Below are 19930 nucleotides of genomic sequence, written 5' to 3' on the forward strand. Positions count from 1 at the left end.
AACTCAAAAGAGCAGTGTTTTACTCTTTTCACCTCCTATCCTTCATTTTCAGACCATCATTGTGTTAAGTACATAGGAAACTCTTCATCATGCTGTTAAAAGAAACAGGGTTTTTTCTGCTATCCTGAGCAGCTTTGATACTGTAAATTCTTCTTATTTTTAGAGTGATAAATAGATCCATAGAAAGGTAATTAGTCTGTTGAATTCATAGCAGAGAACACTGTAATGATAAATATTTAGGCCACAATTATTCACCTTAAAATTTATATGCACAATAAAGCCCCATTTCTTTCCCCATCTACCCTGTAGGGCAGATCTCTTTGTCTGAACTAATTTGCACAGGAAGGGAGTCTGAGGAACTGAGGCATACAGTGATAACAAGAAACTTAATCTCTAGGCCTTGTTGATAAATTTAAAATTGACAAATCATTGGATGCATATGGTAACCACCTGAAAGTATTATCTGGCTGTGCAGTACTTGAATACCAGTAGCTGGGAAGAACAAGTGGAGAAGAATGAGCTTGTGTCCAGTCCTCCTTGTGGTCTTCCCATAGGCATCTGGTTAGCTGTTATGAGAACAGGATACTGGACTAGAATTCTGCTAATTTAGTCCAAAAGCCATATTGGAACAATATGTTATTAGACCAAACAAACAGCACAAAATAGGCTTGTATACTATTTAGTGACATTGGTGGTAATAAAGATATTGTCTAATATGGATTTCGGTATTATTCTCATTGGCCAATGTGGCAGCTTTATTGCAATCCAAATGCATATTTTAATTCACCATTGTATGTAATTTTATGTGTGTGCTTACTTAAATTAATATTCTTTCTCGAATTGCACTTTGGGAATATGTTTTTTCTCACTGATCTAATATATGGAAGCTGATATATTTTTGAAGAGTATCATTATGATCAATGACTAGAATCGTGAATCGACATAATAAACTCTCTGTACAGGACATCTGCTAATGAGTGCAAAACTTTGTTTGTTGTTTTTTTTAAAAAAGCATTTAAAAATAGTATATAGTCTATTAAATACGATATACAAGTTTAAAGAAGGTGTATACTGCCCATGATTCTTGACATACATCACTTGATTGGATGAAGAGCCAAATTTTCCATGAGTTAACTCATATTAGAAGTACTGCAAAATTAAATCTGTTAACACAGAACAAATGCAAAGAATGAAGTGTTTGGGGAGAAGGAGATGAAAATATAGTTGAACATGGCCCTTTCCTTTTCCAAATTAATTTGTTAACTACCACACCATCTTTCCATCTAAAATAACATTCAAATGCTACGAATGCTGAGTTTTCATATTAGATTTTTGCTGGCTTTACTTTATTTTTGCACTGTAACACATGGCATGTAGCTAACTGAGCAATTTGATTTAGGGTATTTCAATTTCATGCCATGATACTGAAGGTCATGAATTTAATCTTCTTCTATTCATGTCACCATTTCTGCTGCTGCCCTAAATTAAGTAAAGCAACACTTTGCTGAATAACTGGCCATCTAGAAATACCCTTCAACAGCCCTTCAAACAAAACAAGCCAGTGTTTATATTCTAGGTCTCTGCCTAATGGGGGTGAATCCTATTTGTGCTTCCACAATGTCTGTGTGGGGAATGAGGACATTTGGAATGAGAGGGCGGCTTGTGACTACAGGAGAAAGGGCTGCATCTAGCCTTAAACGCAGGGCATCAGCAGTGCCAGTGCTGACTTCATTAGCAGCGGAACTCCTAAGGAAAACAACGATTGGGAGCAGAGAAGTTTTCTATTTCTCTCAATAAGGGCAACAGAAATGTATCTTCCCTGCTTGCAAACTTTATATTGTATCTTGATAGGATATTGAGTGACGCTTACGCTACCTTTGTGCAATCCTCAGGATATTCATTGAATGTAATCCTATTTGCACGCTTACCTGGGAGTAAGTCCTATTGAACTCAGTGGGACTTCTGAATAGATCAACATAGGATTGAGCTGCTAAAATATTCCTTTCATCATCTTTCTATTGTTTCATCCAATACAGTAATCTGTTCCTGTTTTAATACAAAAAAGCCTCTGGGAGAGTGGCTGTGGAATTACCTTTCTTTTCTTTTTTTGATATATATGTTTATGGATTTCTAATGAATCATACTGCCCATTTGAAAGCACGGACACACACACAAAGTATAAGCATTATTATGTCTCAGACTAAAAAATTGTAAGTAATGCTTAATATTAACTGCATTTTTTTGCACTGTAATTCTATCTGATATTTTCATTGAAGAAATAAGGTGTTTCTATATCACCTCCTGGCATATAGAAGGGGAAGAAATGGAGGACAGTGAGAGATTTTACTTTCTTGGGTTCCATGATCACTGCAGATGGTGACAGAAGTCAAAAAATTAAAGATGCTTGCTTCTTGGGAGAAAAACAATGACAAACCTAGACAGCATCATAAAAAGCAGAGACATCACCTTGCTGACAAAGGTCCATATAGTTAAAACTATGGTTTTCCCAGTAGTGATGTATGGAAGTGAGAGCTGAGAGGCTGATCACCAAAGAATTGATGCTTTTGAATTATGGTGCTGGAGGAGACTCTTGAGAGTCCCATGAACTTCAAGAAGATCAAACCTATCCATTCTGAAGGAAATCAGATCCGAGTGCTCACTGGAAGGACAGATCCTGAAACTGAGGCTCCAATACTTTGGCCACCTCATGAAGAAAGAAAAACTCCCTGGAAAAGACCCCTGATGTTGCGAAAGATGGAGGGCACAAGGAGAACGAGGATGAGATGGTTTGACAGTGTTCTCGAAGCTACCAACATGAGTCTGACCAAACTGCGGGAGGCAGTGGAGACAGGAGTGCCTGGCATGCTCTGGTCCATGGGGGTCACGAAGAGTCAGGAATGACTAAACGACCTAAACAACAACAAATATGGAATTTATTGACCAGGTTTTAAGGCAGAGCCCTATAAAATAACCTCCATGCTTTAAAACTGACCTCTCAGCATTTGGAGGGATCTGCCAATTCCACACCTGCATGTTATGCTCTCTAGCCATTTGCCAAACCTGTGTATTTGTTTGGGTGCTATCACTTCACAGTAAAAAGAATGTGGTGGGGTCCTTCCATAGCCTTAGCAATTAGCAGCCGCACCTTAGGCATTTGCTTCACACACACACACCCTTCCCAGCTGAAGGCTCAAAACTGCCGCTTCATTGAGCATTCAAGTCAAAAAGAGCACCATACAATATATATGTCCTGTGATGATGATGATGATGATGATGATGATGATGATTATTATTATTTGCTCCAAACTTAAAGTTGTTATTCACAGTATGCACCGGAATTCACCATTAAAAGTGGACTATTCAGATATAAGACTTCTGTGTAGAATTCACCAGTACAGGTCCGTACCTTGTGTTGCATTCGCTGCGGGTTGCGAACAGGTAGGGTTACAAACACGGCAAACCCAGAAGTGTTTTACTTCCGGGTTTCATCGCATGCGCACATGCAGAGGCGATCCGCGTGGTCTGCGCATGCACAGAAGTGTTTTGCACAAGGTCACGCATGCACAGAAGCACGATATCGCTGCTCGGGTGTGGACTTTTTGGGTGTGAATGGCACCCCAGAATGGATCGTGTCCACAACCTGAGGTACCACTGTATGTTGCATATGCCCTAAATCATGTGAAGTAGCTGTTTTAGTACTCAAATGGAGAACTGAGTTGCCAAATTTAAGGTAAATGGAAAAGTAATTAAATAAGTATTGACCAGGAGGAAGACCCCACAGAAACATTTGCTTACAATCCATACACCACAAATAATGCCATCTAAACATGGTATCAGGATGCCACAGATACAATAAAGCCAGACTACAAATCAGAAAACAGGAAATGGCTACATTCAAAGGCACATACAGTAATACTAGATAGGTGGTCCAGGCTACAGACCACAGGTCAAGTAACACGATAAAGTTTATGCAGTCAAGGAATTAAAGAATCTAGAAACAATTTTGTATGGGGAATAATGAGCTTCATGTCTAACCCCAAGTGGAACGGATGATAAAGGAAACCTAAAAACACACACAGAGCAGATAGGTAATAGAAGTGAGCCAAAATATAAACTAATTAATATAATAATATACAATAAAGTATGTCAATAGCTTCCCCTACTTTATCTTATGGTAATCTTATAACTCAGGCATCATTATTTTCATATTGTGTGACTACAGTTCAAGTCACATATGCATATTATTTGATCTAGGAAATAAGTACATAGGCAACACAAAAATATGCTCTCTTGCACTATGGGTACGCACACACATACAACCAACAGCATAGGACTCAAGATCCTGACTGTGCTCCTACTGCTCATGGACTATGGCTGCTTCAACTATTCTTTCAAACCCTGAATAGGTAGTGGGCAGCCACAATTCAGGTGGGTGCTGGATGCCATACTTTTAGAGGCATCACCCATACTGAAGCAGTCAGACAGTATGGCTCTTCTCACCGCTTCTCCCTCTCTTCTCCCCATCACTGGCCATCACACTATAAGGGCAGCTGTCTGCTGCTATCATGAGGCATAAACACACCACCACTGTTTTGAGTAAGCCTGGCCCTCCATACTACTGCTCCGGGATTGAAGAACAGCCCCCAGAACAAGGTGGTGATAATTTCAAGTATATCATGTGAATGTCCACATGCCTGCTAGAAAAGAGTTTTGAAAAATAAAAGGTGACAGAAAAACTAGAACGTCATGGAAAACTGGGAATCCGATTCCCCAGCCCATACCAAAATAAAACCAACAGGAGAGCAAAAAGGAGTCAGTTAGCAATCAGAACCCAGAGGCACTAACATAATCCAACATCAACTCTTTACATTTTTTCTGATTTCACTCCCAGTGTTTGCCTGATTCACAGCATTCAGCTCAACATTTTTGAGCAACCACGACCACCAGTTTTAACCATTACAGTACTTATCTATCTTCATTCTTTTGCATGCCTCAGTCAGGGTCATAGCTATGGGGGGCAGGGGACTAGCTGGGTATTTTGCTCCATTGAAGCTCCAGAGGGGTGCCATTGAGGCTCCCAGACTCTGTGTGTGTGTGTGTAAAATGGGCACTGGGTGGTGTGTTCCAAACTGAGTCTTTGAGCCAGGTGAAATAAAGCCTTTGTTTTGGCCGTGCCCCAGTTTCACTCCATTGGACAAACTCCTGGATTTGACCATGGTACATAAGTGAGAAATTCTTGGCAAATAAATAAATGAATAAACTGTAGGACATTATTAAAGCAAGTTTAGATTTTTTTTAATCAATACATTATTACTTAAGTAAATTAGAATCAAAGCATATTCACCTTTCTTGTCATCAAAGTACAGAGTCTGTTGAGCTGGATTTGACCACTGGAGGGAGGTGTTATCATTTGATCAACCCTACAGGTCAACGTTGCTGTTTCACCCTCGATAACTGTAACATTCTGTGTGAGCGGAAACTGCCCTTGGCTACCTGCAGGGAGGATATATAAGGAAAAGAATGCAGGTTAGAGATTACTGCAACACACTATATGTAGGATTGTCTCTGAAAACAGTTTTGTGGTTTTTATGATGTAATGTTCTGTTGTGAACTGCCCTGAGATCCATGGATGAAGGGCAGAATAAATATATAAATAAATTAAAACATTACAATAAAACTTATAGGGGAATAGTAATAGCTTTAGTCTCCCATAGGCTTGTGCATTGGGTAATTGTTGTTTTATTAGTTTATTTACAGGAAAAATAAATGTAAGAAACATTAGTATTGTCCTATAATGCTTGTCCATTCCTTGTTATAAAGATAAGCAATTCAAGGAAAACAATCTCAATATCTGAACTATTACCATATCTGTGGATGATGAAGAATGACAATATTCATGTGATTGTGGTAAGAAGATCCACCCATGCCCCTTAAGCTGTCATCCTTATAGAGTAGTGCAGGAGGGGCCACTGGAGATAATTAGAGAAGCAACCAGCAGCTACTGTGTCACAAGGAGAGGACTTTGGTGGTGGAACTCAACACAGAGGAGGTGGAGCCAGCTGCATACAAAAAGATAATGACCTGTGCTGGAGCAACTATCTATTCAGAAATCGTGCATTTGCATTGTGCTTGCAGCAAATGCTCCATTGCTAAAGGAATAAAACTTATGGAAAGTATTATTTCACCGGGTCTACACTTTTGAAGATTATTTATTTTATTTTTATGCTACCCTTCATCCAAAGATCACAGGAAAATTGATAAAATACAATATACAAGTATGAATAATGTGAATATCACCTTTGACATATTAAAAACAAAATGTATCATGTACTGCATTATTTATTTAATCAAGAAGAAGCACAGGGCACAGGGCAAGATGCAGTAAAACAACACCGATAAATAAAACACATTCAAATAACTGTAACATAATGAAATATTAAATCTAATTAAATCCATCAGCCAGAATTAAAAATTTAAAACTGAAAACACATATGAAACACATTTTTCCTTCTCCACATTTTCCACTCATTATTCCAGCATTTTAACAAATTGTCCTTGCTTCCCAGCGTCTGTTGATGCAATACGGTATATGTAAAACCTAACTATGAAAGCAGTTTATGGATAAAGGCACTGAAGGAGCACAATAATGGTCAATTTTTGTCTGGATCCATTAGTAACCAGACAAACGAAAGTCAAATGGTTGATGGGGGATTATGCACAGAAAAAAACCTGAAACATATTTAAAGCAAATGTTTGATTGGATTTCTCTGCCTTCTAAATGACCCAGGGAACCCCCAAAACACACTGTTACGGAGTTACAGGTTGTGTAGCAGTTAGAGTGTTGATCTAGGATTTAGGAGACCAGGATTCAAGTCCTCACTTAGCCATGAAACTCACTGGGTGACCTTAGGCCACACACTGCCTATTAGCCTCAACTACCTCACAGGGCTGTTGTGGGGATTAAATGAGAGGCGGGAGAACAATGCATGACCCCTTGAGTTTATTGGGGAAACTGCTGAGATACAAATGCATAAAATACATAAAATGCACCATATAGAAGAAGCTACTTATAATTTGTACATTGATGTGTTGAACTGCTTTTTCCTGGTCAGATCTCAATGTCAACAACAACAACAACAACAACAACAACAACAACAACAACAATAGTAAATAAATTATAACTTCTTTTCTTTCCTTTGCTTCTCTACTTGTGAAAAACTCGCTTATGCTCTACTGGTGGAAAAACCTTGCTAAATATGGATCATGCTGTTTCAAAGGAGAATTATAATTTGATGTCCCTCACAAATCTACCCTGTATCCGCTTCTATCTTCCAGTCTCGCCTAGATACTTCTCATTAGCTGGAAATGTGATGATTTTGCTTTGCCATATGTGGCTCCAGCATTTGCAGAAACTTAATAGCTATCACTTGTTACCAATTATTTGAAGGAGTAAAAAGAACATGTATTTATTCCACCACCTACATCCACATCCATGAAGAGAATTGAATTAGTAATCCACACCGAGGGACAAAAGCATAAATTCCTCTGAATCACAATGCACACAAACTGGAGCCATATATATTGTGAAACATTTAGAGGTTGATTAAACAAAATAGTGGTCTTCTGGCAGCACATTCCAAATTGTGGCTCTAGTTAACTGTATAGAATGTGTAAAGAAATATATACGAAGTGTGGGAAAGCCAAACAAAAATACCCTGCACTGAGAGCAACAATAAGGATTATAATAATAAAAACAAAAACATCCTGGTAATGATTACTGAGTTTGGAATAAGTTTAGCAGGATGTTGAAAAGCAAGCACCAGCATTATAGTACATGAATATATCTACACAGGTGAAAAATGATCCTAAACTGATGATGCTAAAATGTAGCTCAAAGTACATGGAGAAAGTTAAGTTGGGTTGCCACTTGAGGTCAAATCCACAAAGTCTAGAGCTGACTTTATTTTCTTGAAACACAAAGAACACTTAAAACACTAAAAAGTCAAGAAAAAAAAAGGTCCAGGGGGTAGTTGTGTTGATCTGCTGCAGCAGACTAACAAAACAACAAGGAGTTATTTACTTTCATAGACTAACAACTTTATTATGTCATAAGCTTTTGTGGACTAGAGCCCACTGCAACAGATTTATGGCATGAATCTGTCTTCCTATCTACACACACATGGTGTAGAGTGAGGATGTAATAAGTGGGGTCAAAAGGAAAGGAAATGCAGAAATCCAGAGACAGTGAAAATTAAATAGTTAACTGTGGCGACATTCTTGCAGCAAAATAAAGTTTCATGCTGTACTTAATATGATGTATATGCTTGTTTTACACTGGCATCTTCTCTATGTAGGGGAAGCGGGGTGTCATCTCTGAAGCAGTGCTGAGAAGACAAACATGCATGTTTCATTTCTGGCAAAATATTAATGAGAAGAAATGGAACAAATGCCCATGTCTGTCAAGCTGTATCCTGAGTAATTCAGAATATCTCACAAAGAAAATAATTCTGCTGCTTGAAGGCAAGCAAAACACCCAGTGGCTAATAAGATATGTTTTCTGCTTTTGATCATTTATGCATTCTTCATTATTAACAATTTCACCCATCATGTCAATATTTACTTTCTTTGATGTTCATGGCTTTAGCAATGCTGAGCTAGATTTACAGGAACGCTGCTTATTCTGCTTATGCATAGGCAGCCTGCAAGTGCAATCACTGATATAAATTATGATAGAACTGGTTATATTTTGGAGATTTACACATATAAAACAGTATGAAGGAGTTATGCTCTGAACTAGGACCTGTAATTCACATTTATATGTACCTCCCAATCACACATTTGAGGTGTTTTATTATTGAAAACTGCACTGCATTGAAAAGTAATATTTTGTGGCACGATGGTACCTTTCAGTGGCAGAAAATGGAAACTTCACTGACATTATCCAGTTTTTAAGGGCTATGAAAATGCAAATTTGAAAATGTGTCACATTTTTATACATTGCATAAAGTAGAAGCAAAGGGGAAATTAAACAGCATTCACTGCCTTTACTTTTGATAAGTAAATTAAAAACTATGAAAAATTGCCAAGGTTTCTGCTCGCTTCACCACAGGGGATTCCAGCTGACTTTTTCCCATTTCTATTAGCTGACTTCTTTCCATCTGTATGTCATGAAATTGCCCCTTAAAATGTTGTCCTTCTGTATTATATACGTTTAGAACTACCGAGGCAATCTGTTTGGATTGTATATATGGTTCATCACAGATATTTAGTATCATTTCGATGCCATTCTATGTAGCAAAATACTTAAAACGTGGCAATTTTGAATACTGAAATACATGATTTTTTTGGACTTGTTGGTGTGCCCCTTTGGTCCACAAAATAGCTACCAATATGGCAATGCTGATCGGCTGAGAGTCTCCCTGATGAATTAATTCAGCAAGCTGCTCATGAAGCTAGCAGATGTTTACGGTGTCTAGGCCTGTAGAAACCTTATGGACCCCTTTCCCTTCTCCTCCTCCCAGGAGCAAATGTCAGCACAACAGAGATCTGGAAGCATGCCATACAGCAGCACAGACAGAAAAAGCTGTCATGGAATACAGGCATGGTGCTGGGTACTAATTTTATTGGGTAGTTTAGTTTTACTAAGATCATTTCAAAATGCACCACTTACAGTGCTAATTATCCATTTATGTTTTACGGCGTTTCTTTCTCAGTGCTAATTCTGATGTTACACAGTTCCAAAGGACAGAGAAGAAGAAAGCAAAATTAGGTGGCAGACCTGTGAGCCAATCATAACCTTTAAAAACAAAAGTTTCGGGGGGAAATTCTGCATGAAACATACAGCTGTATTGTAAACAAGATTAGGCATAAGGAAAAAGATATAACAGGGATAATTCTAAAGCGAAACAAGGGTGTAACTGAAATAAATCCCCCAGTTCCCTATTAATGCACAGTAATTTCTGTTCATTGCAACAAATGAGCCATTTATTGGTAATCAACATAAGTGGCCAGAAGAATTGCTTCTATAATTGTAAAGGGAGGAGGGTATAGATGACTTTGATTCAAACAAACTGTTTTGCTCATGTCAAATACTGAATGATATTTAAGGACATAGGAATGAGTGGTGTTGTGCAGTCTTGTGACAAATGTCTTCTAAGCCATAATTATGACAACTATCAAAAGTAATTTTTGTTGGAAATGAGACTGACCTTAATTAGACTGACATTATTATTATTATTATTGCCTTTGCTACAATGAACATAAGAGCACAACAAGATCCCTGCTGGATCAGCCCAAAGGTCTTCCTTGTGTCCAGCATCTTATTTCCCACAATGTCCAACCAGATGCTTCTGGGAAGCCCTTTAGAATGGTTTATTCCTCCTAAATGTGGAAATTTTATATAAGCAAAGAAAAGTTATAATATCCAGTTCTGTGCTAATTCACGAGTAGATTATTTGGAGCAGATTACATTGGGGTCACCTTCCATGATGCATGAGACATGGCCCACAGTGAGGAATCGGAAGAGGGGGAGGAAGAGGCAGAGGCAGAGGAAAACAGAATGCTGCCTGCCACTTCTCAAAGCAACACTGAGATGCAGGAGCAGGAGGCAGGTGGTAGTAGGGGGTTGGATTCAACTCCAGAGGAGGAGGAATTGGCTGTACCTGAGTCTCCCAGAAGTAGAGGTGGAGCAAGCAATTACAGCAAAGGAAGACCAGCTGGAAGCGGGGGTGGGCTCGGAATATATCTGGCCTTGGAAGGGGCCAGAGGCTAGTTGATTCAACTGACTCCAATAGTGAAGAATGAACTGTGGGAGGCTCTGTTTGCTGTAAGCTTGTAATTGCCAAATAAAGCTAAAGGAGTTAAACTGCCAGCTTGCTGTGTCATGTGTGAGAGATGTGGTAAACCTAACACCCACTCAATTACTTGCAGGGTCACAACTTCACTGGAAAACCAGATGAGCTGGAGTTTAACAACAACAACAACAAAAAACCTACTTATCGGATTGTAGGTCTAATAAGAAATGATGAGCACAAGTCCATACAGCTATAGATATCAACTATTTCACCCATCAGTACTACCATCTAAGCCATGGGTTGTCAACCTGGTCCCTACCACCCACTAGTGGGCATTTCAGGGTTCTAGGTGGGCGGTAGGGGGTTCTACGGCACATGCTGAATCCTTCCATTGAGCTCTGGTGGGCGGTAAGGAAATTTTGCCATCAAGAAAGATGCATTAGTGGGTGGTAGGTATAAAAAGGTGGACTACCCCTGATCTAAGCAATCACATCTGATCTAACCTTCTGAACAGACAGTTAACAGTTAACTTTTATCTTTAACATTGATTTATGTATTGTGGGATTCATGTTCTATATTTCATTTCAAGAATGAATCTCTCAAGGTGGTTAATATAATAATTTGCAAACATACAAATATACTAAGTTTTATTCGATGTCTCTTTGCACATCTGATATGCACAGTTGACAATGGTTCTCCACCCCATACTATGAAGGTAGCAATGGATGCCTACAGCAGCAGCTAATGCATCATTTTTCCTTCTTTGAAGCTGCGACAATAATATTTTTAATAAACAGTATTGCCTGTTATAAATTCTCTCTTACAATGTGTACGTTTGGCAAGATAATAACAGGCCACGCTCAAGTAACAACAAGAAGGCAAAGGAATATGACCTGGACCATAGCTGAGTGACAGAGCACATGCTTTGCATTTGAAAGGTCCTAGATTAAATAATTAGCATTAAACAATTAGCATCACAGTTAGAATTATCTGAGGAAGCAGGTGATAGAAAGGACCTTCAACTGAGTTCCTGGACAGTAGAAAATACTGGCTATAGATCAATGGTTTGCAAATATTAAATGCACTTGCTCCAACTCTATGAGACAGCACTGTAGTGAAATTCATATGCTTTCATTTCTTCATTTCATCAGAAAGACTAGTTTTATGCATATGCAAATTCAACTACAATTCTAATTATTAATCAATCAGTATTTTTTTCATCAATGTATATGAACGTAAAGAACATAAGAAGGAGGGATATAGGATAAAAGTTTTAAAAATCATTACCTTATGACAAATCTATTAAATTTTATTGTCCCAACAAACTGAAAAGGATCAAAGCTAGCCTATTATCAAGAATAAAACAACTTCTGCTATCAGCTATAAATTATGAATGGAGTAGACATTTTTTCTTTGTCAGCTAGTACTACAGAACATCCTGAATGAACATTGACTGCTAAAGCTCTTATGTTCATTTATGATGAATTATGCAGATCCTCCAATACCAGAACACTATTAAGGTGCTGGAGTTCGTATTCCTAAACATATGTTATGAATTCCAATGTACCAGAGACTTTCTTTCCTATTCACACAGGGCCAATAATAGGGAGATATTATTTGATACCAGCTATCAACTGATAAAGTGAAGGCTACTTCTCACACAATATTCTATTTCGTTGGGATTCCCATATGGCTCAATGCAGTGGCTTGCAATCCCCTAGTCCTAGTAATAGTAGTAAAGTCAGCACAATTAAAATGAGATTCGTAGATCCTGCTCTGAGCAAAAGCAATCTCGATAACCCTGGAGTCATGGACTCTCGCTATGGGATTGGCAATGGTAAGCAATGGCCAGGTTTATCATGCTGCACTAATGCAACATACATTATAACATTTATAATAACTTTCCTTCCATGAATAGAACTGGGTTCATGGAACAGGGCTTACCCTATCTCCAAATATCTGCTTCTATGAGTTGATGGACTCTTGGGAATGATTTATAGTGTGAGGGGCTTCAGATGGGTGGAGGAATTGAAGAAAAAATGAAGAGAGGAACAACCTAAGCTACTGTTTTATTAATATACAAGTTTTGGAAATTGAAGCGATTCTGCATTCAAATTAAGAGGAAAGGTAAATATTTCACTGAAAAGAAAAAGAAAAGTTTCATTGGAGTATAGAAAACTGTCTCCAAGTTTCTAATGATCTGGAATTAATATGAAGTATATTGAGGAAATTAATAGTGACAGATGAAATACTGCAAGTCCACAGCTATGTAATTTATGAGAAGATAAAGAAAAATTATAACTCATTAGAACAGAGCTTTCCAAACTGTTCATGTCGGTGACACACTTTTTAGACATGCATCTTTTCGTGACATACTAATTCTGTTTTACTAGTAAACCGGCGGGCTGCCTGCTCCCTTTCCAGCCCTGGGAGGAGTGCAGGGAGTATTCGCGTGACACATCTACACACTGCAGCTGACACACTAACATGTCACAAGACATAAGTTTGGAAAGCTCTGCATTAGCTCCTAACTTTTCTTTGGCAAACTCCCTTGCAGCATCCTTTGCTCTTTTAGACCCACCCAGCCAGTCATCTCTTATCACAGAATCATAGAATAGGATTATCTAGTTCAACCCACTGCCAAACAGAAATCTCAGCTAGATCATACATGACAGGTGGCAATCTCTGCTTTAAAAACCCCAAGAAAGGAGAGTCCACCAACTCTCATGGGAATCTTTTACACTGTCAAACAGCTCTTACTGTCAGAAAGTTCTTCTTGATATTTAGTCCTGATTCTCCTTTCTTGTAACTTGAATCCACTGGTTCAGGTCCTAGCCTTCGGAACAGGAGGAAATAAGTTTAAGCCATCCATTCATATATAACCTTATGCTATGTCTTCCTTCCTTCCTTCCTTCCTTCCTTCCTTCCTTCCTTCCTTCCTTCCTTCCTTCCTTCCACTATGCTCCTCTTGGTAGCCTGGTTGGGGCTGACATTGCTAGTTTTTAATGAGTTGGTCCTATCCTGAAGCAGAGTTTATAACATTCTTTCTAGAGGATGAAACCCTGTATTTGAAGCATTAACTATATCTAATAAAGTCAGCCTCATTATTTATTTATTTCACTTATATTATACTTCATAATATATCCCACCTTTCTTCCATCATTGAAAAGCATCATGATCTCCTCTAAGCAAAGCATATGTGTGGTTCCCAAGAGTTCTCCCATCCAGGTACTGACCAAGCCCTCCCTTGCCTATCTGCAGCAAAGCAGGTCCTCCATTAAAGAGGGCACGTGTTGCGGTGCGACCTGGCCACCTGACCCAGTGTTGTGGGTGGGTAATAATGGAACAGCCACAACCCCCGATAAGTGGGTCCCACATTGTTTGGGCACAACCTGACCAATGGGGTTCTGAAGAAAAGGAGCAACGTGGGACCTATATAACCCATGTGAGGCTTATGAGCTTCCTCTTTGGGGCTTTTGCATCGGAACATGGAACATCGGATCGTGGACTGCTGTTGCTCAGAGACTTTGATCTACTCTTGGTGATCGCTTACCCTTTTTACCCTAATTTTCCCTTTAGCTTCCCTGTTAACTTTCCTTCTTTCCTTATTCTATCCCTTCCCCCGTGAATTGAGATTTTAGCTGGGGGCAAGTGTGCAAAAGTGGTCGCTCCCGACGCAGGGCAAAGAGGCGCAGGGATGCTGACTCATCCTCCTCTACTGGTATGTCTTCAGACACGAGCGATGAGGAAGCGGATTCACCTCCCATCCTTTATTGGGGGCCATATGGAGAGATGCTTGGGACTGCCTCATTAGGTGTGGCAGAGGAGAAATAATACACACAGAACCAAATATGGCCTTCCTCTGCAGTCTGTCAATGGTGTGCCGGTAAAGGATACCACAGTCTCTACCAATTCGGCTAGGGACATAATCCCAGGTGCACATTTGTCCTGGACTCAAAATATTTTGATCGCAACTCTTGCAGAGGCATGCATGGAGAGGGAGTCATAGCCCAGCTGCCACCGAGAAGGCCAGGAGACGCATCCAGAGCGTGGTGGCCAGAAAGGTTTTGTCCATGGGGGGAGCACTCATATGCCACCCAGGCATTACCTATCACAACACATTCCTTTACAGGCCAGATGGTGTTCACCTGTCTGGATTTGGGAATGATTTATTGCTGACCTCCATGTCAGTGGGGTTAAGGGATTGGTTACAGGGGTGAGTGGTTGGCGGCGAGTGCTTGCGCTCTTGGTGGTGGATAGGCTCTGGTTCAGGTGATAGGCATGGCACGTGACGTAGCCACGCCTATGCAATGAAGGATATTCCGGTAGAGGAATCCAGGGACTCACTGGTTTGGCGATCCCCGGAAGGGGTTCGGTCCGTGCCCAAATCCAGGGGACATCAGGCCGGCTGATTGGTGCTCCTTCCATCAGCTGTCCTTGGTGTTCATCCTTGGGCTGTCCTATGAACGTGGCTCTGGGACAGCGCTGCCTGCATGGGTGGAGGGAGATAGTCGAACCAGAACCTATGCAACCACTCACTTGATTACAATCAAGTTGTGGCCTAAATTCTGCCAAAAACCAAACCAAATATCTGACTCCTGTGTGAATTTATTTTGGGGAAAGGTAAAAGGTCTAAACACGCAAATAAATGCCTTCATGCACCTTTGGCTATAGCATGAGGGTCCCAAGTGGGGAGCCATAGATCTATTGCAGTAGGTATCCTTTGCTGAATCTTCCTAGAAGTGTTGATAAAAGATGTCCTGTGATACTTCCCATGTGCCCCAACATTTTGTGTTTCTTTTCCTTTTCCCCTGGAGTACACCACAATCCTCATATGGGACAATGTCACAAGAACCATCCAAAACTCACAAAAATACACTGTTTTGCCTGGCTGTTTGTCAAGTACAACACTATAAATGAAAAGATTTTGGGGTTTCACTTGCCATTTTGTGGAGCTGTAGCAATGAACAGTAGCTCTAGCATAAAGAACATCCATATGACAACAACAAATACTGGTGTACAGTCTCCAAAGAACTACGTTCCTACTTCACAGCCTATTTCCTGACTTCTCTAATAAAAACTTTTTTAAAAAGTCCTCTCCAACTTTGAACAGATTTCTGCATTGCATGTATACTACTGGTATCTAGGCAAATGCACATTCAATTTTTTAAAGAGCTTCATAAAAATAAACATAAACTTAGTTTTTGTGATGACGTTCGTAGAGAAACAGCTGTTAGGTTTAAAGTTATTTTAAGATTAAGAAAGAGAGATTTATGTGTAGCGCTGTCTTATCGATTAAAAATTGTTTAAGGTGAATTCAATTTGTATCTCAACTGTGGCACACATTCTAAAGTACAGTCAGTACAGTCATTCAGTTACTATGATATAAATGATTTTGGGATAATGACGTATTTAATTTTAACTCAGTTTAGTCTACAAAAATATTTAAGAATAGATGTTTTGAAGTAATGTCCAACTCAATCATCACAATGTGACTCAGAGATTAATTGTATTCCGTCGTTTACCACTATACACTCGTTTTGCATTAAGGGAAGGTATGTATGAAAGATAAGGCAGATATTCCACATCTTCATTCCTTATTTTTCTGATTGTTTGTGCAGTCACAAAATAAATATTCAGTACAGTATGTCACAATCTTAAGTTCCATAAGAGTTTATCTCATAAAATAACAGGAAATAAAAGTAAATCTCTCTCCCTTCAAATGAATTCTGTTATATTACCCAAGTTATCCAGTTTCCCCTCGCCCCCATAATCCAGTGTGTGTAAACAGGGTAGGGAAAAATGAACACTAATATGCATGAGAATGCAGTAGATTACAGGAATAAGATACTCCTACCTGCATGACCAGCACCACAGAATAAAATTGGGAGACTTCATGTCTACCTCTTTATAGCTGAGTTGTGGGGTGCAGTGCTGCAAGTCACCATTCTGTTCCCAGTGCATCTATCTGAAACCGTTGGCAGAAATCATTGGGCTGTCTAGTAAGCCATGCCATCTGTATGCTGATGACACTCAGCTCTACTTTACTTTTAAATCTGAATCAGGAGAGTGCAATAAGCTGTTGTTAGATGGCATGGCTGACCACAAGCCATATTGCCACATTCTGCACTAGCAGCAGCTACCAGACCAAACATTCAGACAGCTCCACAAAGAACACATTAAATCACCCAATGGTGAGATTATCGATGCATGAGCCACTGTAGCCAAGTTATCCTGTTCAGGAATTGATAAAGTTGGCACGCCAGCTGAAGCTAGTAAAAAGCACTCTTAGACACAGAGGCCGCTTGAGCATCCAGTGACAAGGATGAATAAATGAGTACTCCCAAACAGGTAGCTGACCTGAACAATAGAGCCACTATGTCAGGAACACCATCTTATAAGAATTGTGGCTCAAATTACTGGCCACTGCCCCGCCCATCACTGTGTCCAGACACTGGCCCTGGGCTTGCACATGGCTCAGATGTCAAACAAAATAAATTTTCAATTTATTTGCTTCAAATGTCCTCCCACCTCCCCAGCAGATTTGTGGACGCTCAGCCACCAAATTTCTTGACTGTGAGAGGCTTTCTGAAACAAAAATCTGGACTGCCCCAGGTTAAAGGCATATAAGATGGAAATTAGTATTTCTTAAGAAAATGATGTGATGGAATGATATAGAAAAGGTCACTATAAGGAGGACAAATGTAGGCAGAGACCTTACAATAAAAGCCAGGATTGAAAGCTTAACTTGCATTAAGAGATACTGACAAATTGGGCTACTTTCTATTTTAATATCAAGTTTCTCTCTTTTAAATTCAGTCTCAGAAAACCCAAGGAGAGGAAAAAGGTAATGGCTGTGTGTCCTTTGATTTCCGCACCCACCCTGTGAAAGCTACCACTCATGACAGTATCTTTACTGTTCTGTTTTAAGATTTTATAGTAAAAATACTGTGACATATTTGAGAAAGAAATTATTTTAAACATTGAAACAGCCATTAAAATCAGCCCAGCTTAGGATCCTTGTTAAGGAATGGAAATTATGAATTCAATGAGCATTTCACTAAGGAAAAATTATTACTCAGTATCAGATTATTATATCTGTACCCAGCCTTTACCAAAACCTATCAAAAGCAGAAATATTTAGGACAAGTAAAAACCAAGAAAGTCTACAGAAGTCTTACATTTTAAATCAGACTCTTGTAGAATATAGCACTTTCCAGTGCTTTTGTTTCTAAAAATAAAATAAAAAAATGTTTAGAGGTACTCTCATTTTCCTACTCATATTAAAATACTGCCCCTCAATGAGGCCAAACTTAGATTCACAAAATGTTTAGGGGTATGCGTACCCCTAAGTCCCCCCAGAAAAAAGCACTGGCACTTTCCCATGTGAGTTAAGTTCTACATAACCAGTTAAAGCGATGACTGTCAATAGCACTACTTCAGAGTAAATTTAAGAACCATGGTTCATTTATGTCACTGAAGATAAAAATGAAATGAAAAGCAAAAAGGGGCAGTAAATTAATAAACTACTGAATTAAAAGGTACAGAGGTGATTATATCCTATTTATTTCTTTTGAGATTCCAAAGTGTCACCCGAGAACCTCATTTGATTTGTGTGCTGAAGATTTTAATATGCCACTGAGAAAGATGCAGGCATATTGTCACTAGACTCTGTCTGTTCACTATTTTCTCATTTTCCAGGCATATCTCTAGTTAGATAATTTTAGACTCTGAACTTGATAGTCTTAAGACAGACCTCTTTTTGTAAATGTGTGTTTCTTCACCTACATCAAAATGGAATAAGTCACTTCGGAAACTTCAGCTGGTGCAGAATTTGGCAGCCAGGTTGCTCACCAGAGCAAAATAGTTTGAGCATATTACACTGATTCTGGTCCGACTGCACTAGCTGCCAATTAGTTTCCAGGCCCAATTTTAAGTGCTGGTTGTGGCCTATGAAGCCTTAAACAGCTCAGGATCGCAATACCTCAAGGACCACCTCTGTCCATATGAACTCTTCATGTGCCTCCCCCACAAAATGTCCAGAGTGTGGCAACATGAGGACGGGCCTTTTCTGCAGTGGCTCCCCATTTGTGGAATGCTCTCACCAGGGAGGTTCACCTGACACTTTCATTATACATCTTTAGGCACCAGGCAAAATGTTCCTCTTCAAACAGGCATATGGCCGATTATATCCCTTTTAAATGTTTTAGGGGAGGGGATGGAGTTTATTGGTTTGTTCTGCTTTTGTTTTTATTATGTATTTTGTGTCTTTTTTACCTTGACTTTTTGTGTTATGTACTGACCTGAGATCTCCAGATGGAGGGCAGTATACAAATTTAATTTTAATAATAATAATAGCCTTCCTTTATATCTGGAATTTTGCATAACCCCACTATTATAAAGCACAGCTAGAAACATACCTCTTTTTCAAGCCTTGTATGAAGAAAATACACATAACACAGTAGGTAAGCAGCACTTTTCTCGACCCTTTGCTACCTGAGGTTTTATACTTATTGATAGTGCCTTCCTTTGAATTATTAGCCACATCCACTAAGAAGAGGTAGAGTTCTATAATTTACGCACAAGCATATAGGCAGGATCCCATTCCCCTCCTTTTAGAAGCTATTCTTAATATTGTCAGTGTGCTTACCTCTGAGAGCACAAACCATGCAGACTCCAAGCTAGGTAGGTTGCTGAGCTTCATAATTGCACCCCTATACCCCAGGACAGGAAACTTAGTGACTTGTAATGCTCACATCCAAGACAAGACAAACACTATGCTACCAACTCATGTGGGTTCTTCAATTACAAATCCAAGCAGGTGATACAATCTGATTTGTCTTATATTAAGTCAAGCAGCTTCCTGGGTTTTCTTTGGGAGGGAAAGGGGGAGATAGCTAGGTTTTTTTTTCCTAAGCCAATGAGGAAAGGGCTCTAGCTCAGTGGTAGGGAATCTGCCCTGCATACAGAAGGTAGAGCTGGAAGAGACTCTGAAACTTTGAACTTCAAGTCAGTACAGACAATACTGAGACTGATAAACCAGTGGGTCTGATTCAGTATAAGGCAGCTTCCTATTACTATTTTTTCCCTTTATTGGGGGATGTCTTTTTATCATATACCAAACTGTTTGTATGAAC

General features: G+C 39.3%; 1 protein-coding gene across 1 annotated transcript in view; it reads right to left on the bottom strand.

Annotated features, from left to right (window-relative positions):
* The window catches only part of CADM2 (cell adhesion molecule 2), a 382977-nt gene that overhangs the window by 156694 nt on the left and 206353 nt on the right, over positions 1 to 19930 (bottom strand). Inside the window, 2 exon segments of the mRNA XM_033146823.1 lie at positions 5345 to 5413; positions 5416 to 5493. Coding sequence (XP_033002714.1) covers positions 5345 to 5413; positions 5416 to 5493 — 147 coding nt within the window.

The sequence above is a fragment of the Lacerta agilis genome, chromosome 4 (genome assembly GCF_009819535.1).
Source record: "Lacerta agilis isolate rLacAgi1 chromosome 4, rLacAgi1.pri, whole genome shotgun sequence".
NCBI lineage: Eukaryota > Metazoa > Chordata > Lepidosauria > Squamata > Lacertidae > Lacerta > Lacerta agilis.